Source organism: Nestor notabilis, unplaced genomic scaffold (assembly GCF_000696875.1).
Source record: "Nestor notabilis isolate BGI_N333 unplaced genomic scaffold, ASM69687v1 scaffold270, whole genome shotgun sequence".
NCBI classification, from domain to species: Eukaryota; Metazoa; Chordata; class Aves; order Psittaciformes; family Psittacidae; genus Nestor; species Nestor notabilis.
In genome coordinates this window covers 32296-37603 of record NW_009912195.1, presented here as the reverse complement: position 1 = coordinate 37603, position 5308 = coordinate 32296, and the positions used below count along the sequence as shown (strand labels likewise).

At 42.4% G+C, this 5308-nt stretch overlaps 1 protein-coding gene across 1 annotated transcript; it reads left to right on the top strand.

The window, feature by feature from the left end:
* The first annotated feature begins 3254 nt into the window (after positions 1-3254).
* Positions 3255-4375, top strand: TMEM177 (transmembrane protein 177). The gene has a single exon (XM_010018158.1). It carries the CDS (start codon positions 3263-3265, stop codon positions 4196-4198), a length of 936 nt encoding a protein of 311 aa, XP_010016460.1. The 5' UTR covers positions 3255-3262; the 3' UTR covers positions 4199-4375.
* Positions 4376-5308: the final 933 nt, after the last annotated feature.

Sequence of the window (5308 nt, the reverse complement as noted above, 5' to 3'; positions counted from 1 at the left end):
AGGCCGGCCTGAGGCAAGGGGTCATAGGCTCTCGGCGTCCCCGGCGTGGAGGGGTGGAGGGGGAAGGGAAGGACGGGGAGCGGTGGCCCCGGGGCCGGCCTCCTGTAAAACCGGGCCCCTTTTACATTTTTGTTTTTCGTCAAGTGAGCCTAGAAATCCTGAGCCCTGGAAGCGGGTCCGGCCCTCGCCCCGCTTCCTTATACTATTTTAAGTTGGGCTTTCCCCTCAGCTATATGCTGTTATAAATAATAATACAAATAAAAGTTAGAAAATAAATTTATTCGAATGCTTAAACTTACCTGTTTTGAAAGTTAGCTATTAAAATTCCCAGACTGAAGAGACAGCGAGTGCCCGTAACGCTGCAAACAAATAATACTTCAGCATCTGGGGAAGACCACCTTATAAACGTTGTTGTGGCTTTATGGGAGCTGACTGAGTGGTTAAGTTTGCAAGATGTGGTCTGTGGAATTTGCCTTTTAGCTTCTGGTTGCCTTGTTATACATAAATTGCACATAGTTAATGGATAAAAATAAAGATGCCATATGCAGTTAGGGCAGCAGTGGGATTATCTGCAGGAGCTGAGAGTGTGCTTGCCCTCGGGGAAGATTTGAAAGCACAAATGCTAAAGGTATTGAGGGCAATTTGCCTGTTATTTTCATGAATATTGACTGTCATGAGAAAATGAATACTGTCTGGCATTTCCTGCTTATTCTTGCATCAGGTGTGTGGCAGGACTGTTGGGCATAATCCAGTCAAGGACATAGCCTGCGCTGCAAGGGGTCTGTCCGCAAAGATTTGAAACCATGTCTGCACAAAAGGATAATTTAATTTAAAAAAAAAATATTACTTGGCAACTGTTGCAGTTTTTATGGTTGAAGCAGGAAAAAAGTGTTAATGCGCTGAGGTGTACCTGCCGATACGGCTCTTCGGGAGAAGTTTGTAGATAAGAACAGCGCTTCCTGCCCAGCTTTGCTGTAGTTCATGCGTGGGCTGCTGGCTGCCTGCCTGTCCAGGTGTGCTTCACAGCATCCCAAGTCCCTGACAAGGAGGAGTACTCGGTGTCCTGTGTGGTTGGCAAGCACCAACATGGTGCTCTGGTCATGCAAAAAAGTAGAGTAAACTAGTTTTCAGTATGGTCTGTCCTTCCCCGCGCTGGTGTGGACGTAAGATAATGGCGGATTTTCTCCTTGCAGTGTTCCTAATCTTAAAAAGATTTGTTAGCCAGCTGAAATGAGAGGGCTCTCTCTAACATGAGCTGACCTTCATATGTGGATCGAGTGATAGGCTTCGTATAATCATCCCTTTAAAAGTGCTGGCCTCCCCAGTGTAAATGGCATGACCTTTTCAGGCAGTTCTAGACTACCAGATTTGCATTTGGGCCTACTATTACCATTTTCTGGTTTTTAGCTCTATTATTGAGGTTTTCTTCCAAAATCGGGTTTTGTCCAAGCTCTTGGCTCTTTAGCATGTTTTTCTTAAACAATTTTGTCAAGCAAATCACCACCTCCAGTCTTCAGCAGAATGTAAGGATACCAACACTTATTACACTTAGACATATATATTAAATTATTGTATACTTACATGCATCATTGTTTTTATTAAGCACTCAGTATGTGTGCAGTGCAGTATAAACATTAAACAAGATTATTCTTCCCCTTGTCTGAAAGAGCTTCATTTCATAGGAAGGAGAAGTAATAACAGACCATTAGAACACTGCCTTTAATTTAATCCCTTTTTGTTAATACTCATTTGCTGTTGATCATGGCTGGTGTATCCTGGCATGTCATGCAGTGCTGTTTTATGATGTTACAGCCCCCAGTTGTCCACTCTGCCCCTCTGCAGGATGTTCTTGTTCAGTGTGAGTGGAAGAAGACAACATATGTCTGTGCTTCAGCTGCTGCGTACAAAGCCCAGCAGCATAGCTGAAGCCCACCTTTGATAGTGCTCTACACTAAGACGTTGGTTGTTGTATCAAAGCACAGTTTTCTTCTGCCACCTCAGCTTCCTGTCAGGACAGCTGGAAATACTGATGTCTTCAACAGCTGCACCAAGATTTTCTGAAGCTCATGTGTTAAAGCCCTGCAAGAACAGACGTTGCAAGATGCAAATAGAAACAGGGGCATCCAATTTTCCCTGATGTCTGTTGGATTTAGGTGCCTAGTTCACTTTTATGTATGTATAGAAGCATTATTCTAGGGGACAATTCTATAGCCGATGGGATTTTTTAGGAGATGGGAGTTTTCCTAGGCAGAGCATATCATATGGTTTGGACCATAAAAGGAACTGATACTCCCCAAGGGAAGCAGGACCCTTGAACTGAAGGAGTTGGCAGGTTTGGAAGTTTTTAAGTTTATCTGCTTATTTAAATAGTCACAACATAGTTGTCTGCCCTGAAACAATTTCTCTTCCAGTTTATGCTCTGTGTTGCACATACTATTTGTCAGAGAAATTATTTCATAGACAAATTTTTAAAAGTAGCCGCTGAAAGCATGCTGCTTTCTGAAAATAGCTTTTTGCTGAGTAAGCTACAACCTCTGCCTGGAACTTGAAATCTGAAAAACAAAGAACCCCAAAACCACCATGACCCTGCCAAAACTAGAAAAAGCACATACTGGTGTGGGGGGGGAGTGTTTGGGGTTTTTTTAATAGTGAGTTGACTATCCATTAAAACAAACTGAAGGAAAATTCTGCCTCCTGAAATTTTCAAGTCAAAATGCGATCCTATTTTGGAAGTTGTAGTCAAGCTTAAGTTACTAAATTTAGTATTGATGTTACTGATTAAAATTTTTGGAGCTGTACTGTAGAGGAGGTTAGTGTAGATTAATTATTGGCTCTCTCTGGCTCTAGTATCTGTAGTCTTTGTTTGTAGTGGAGTGCAACAGTAGGACTGTGCTGGTAAGGACTAGACAAGTATGTGGGGTAAATACAGAATGTGTATTGATTGCTTGGGGAAGGAAGAAGTATGGTGGCTTTATTGTTGTCTTTATAGCGGTAAATTGATTACTGGAGGAGTGGGAGAAATTAATTCTTCATATCAATCATCCTATGTTCCAAGGCCCAGAAATTAATGAGCATCACTTTCTCTGTAAAGGTGTTTTGTAAAGAGAGAATGTTTCTTTTGTTACTGTGCTCTGCTTCTTCTCATGATTTTTGCCCTTTTTTGGTTTTTTGGTTTTTTTGTTTTTTAATGCTACAGAGATGAGACCCATTTATGCACACTTTAATTCCTGATTTTATGTTACAAACAGGTTAGGATTTGACTATGGCAGTGCGGTTCCTGCGGAAGGCATCTGTGTGGTTAAAGAAGCGCAAGATCACTTTGTTGGCCGTTTCTTGCATGGGACTGTTTGGTGCTAACCTTTCCTATCATGTGTTTCCTGATCAGACGTTCAAACTGTTGCATGAGTGCTGGTCAGAGGGGCAGCCAGCTGAGCTTTCACAGAGGCTCTGTGATGTCTTTCAGGATGTCCTTCAAGATACTGGCGTGAAGTCCACTGACTCCTATCGAGCCTTTGCAGCTTCTGGCTTCCACCCTGTGAGTGCTGGAATCCCCTGGTTCCCTGCAGGCTCTTTGGTGGGCATCCCGCCTAACTTTGATAGCACAGCTGAGGATAAAAAAGGAATAGTCAACCATGTTGTTGTCATCAGTGGCAAGGAAGTAGACTGGGAGAGCAACGAAGGAGTTGCTTTGAAGGAAGCTCTGACGTTTTCTCTTGAAGCTCAGAAGTTTGCCCTTGCCAGAGAAGTTATGTATTTGCAGAACAGCAGCCCTTTAGCAAGTGCAGCTGTGGCTCCAACTTGCTTGGCTGGTACATTTTTCTGTGGGAGAGGTATAAAGCTACTTCTGGGTTTGTCTTCTGGCCCTGTGATACTTCGCGGCATCTGTAACCTCGTAACTGCCGCTGCTGGACTGATGTGCTATTACATTTCTTACGACGCTATGACCTATCACCTAGACTGCAAGGCTGACAGAAGGGCAGCTACTGTTTCCAAAGACTATGCCAGAGGTGGGGTTGAATTCTATGATAAAATCTTGTCCCGCAACAGGATCTTTCGCGGTCTGATGGGCAAACAAGGGATGAAAATTTATGCCCCGAGTGGTAACCTGTTCCCAAGGCACTGGTTCAGAATAAAGTATACCCCATACACTTACCGAAGAGATTTGATTGTTAATATTTTAAGAGAGCTCCAGGCATAGGGAGTGCTTGAATTTTAAACTTGTGAATTCTGTATGCTCTTGGAACACTGCTGCGTTGATTTTTTTTCTTTTTCCCCCTGTATCTTCATGATTAGAATTTCAGGGTTTATTTTGCATATAGCTCGAACAAGTTATTGCACATTCTGTGAATAAAGAATTCTCTCTTAAAATATTAAAGACTTGCTTCAAAAGTGCTCTGTTCTATGTGCATCTCAAATCACAAGACCACTGAGGAGGGAAACTTCCCACACACTGATCTGGAAGTTCTGCTGCCATATCAAGTCATAAGATGCATCTTAGGTGCTTTCTGGCTGTATGGCATAAGCTTACTGTTCTTGTGACTTTCATGAAAAAGTTTGACAAAATCTCCTAGCCTGTATAGAATAAAGGGAGTCTTTACCTTTAGGCAGGGAGCTTTCAAAGCTTCAGGCTAAATTTTGTTTGACTTCTCTTCCAGGTAAATCCAATATAACTGGTGAAGATGGAGGTTTTTTGGTTGAGTGATGTAGTGGCTCAAGACTGGAATAACAACTGTTTTATATAGTCTGTGAGTTCAATTCATCCTAATGTTACTCCTTCAGAGAAGTCTAAACTCTGTTAAATGTTCTCAGAGAGAATTTGGCCCACTTGTTTTATGTGGTTGAAGGAGCTGCTGCTACATAGAGAGTGCAGAGAGGAAGCATAGGGATTTTTTGAGATTTACAACAAGTAGCAGTTTAAACAAAATTAAATTAATCTGCTTGCTTCTTACCACTCCTTACTGTTGCTTTCCATCAAGGTGCCTGCAGCTAGTGCTGTTACTTAACATTCTCAGGTTGTAAAGTACCAGTTATGCTAATGTGTTTTGCAGCTGTGCACTTTGCTTTACTCTTACAGTGGGATTCTCCATGAAGCTCCACGTATCTCTAAATGCCATGTCTGGTTTACCCTTATTTGAACTTGCTGTGGCATGTTGGTGTCAGTAAGGGGGGGCTGGCTAGTTATTAATTCACATACCCTTGCCTTCCAAAGAGATGTTCTTGCCGAGGGCTTGTGCACCTCCATCTCTATATAGTCAAGCTCCTATTCTGTTGCCATCTGTGTAATCCGGAAGCATAGTACTGTCAATAT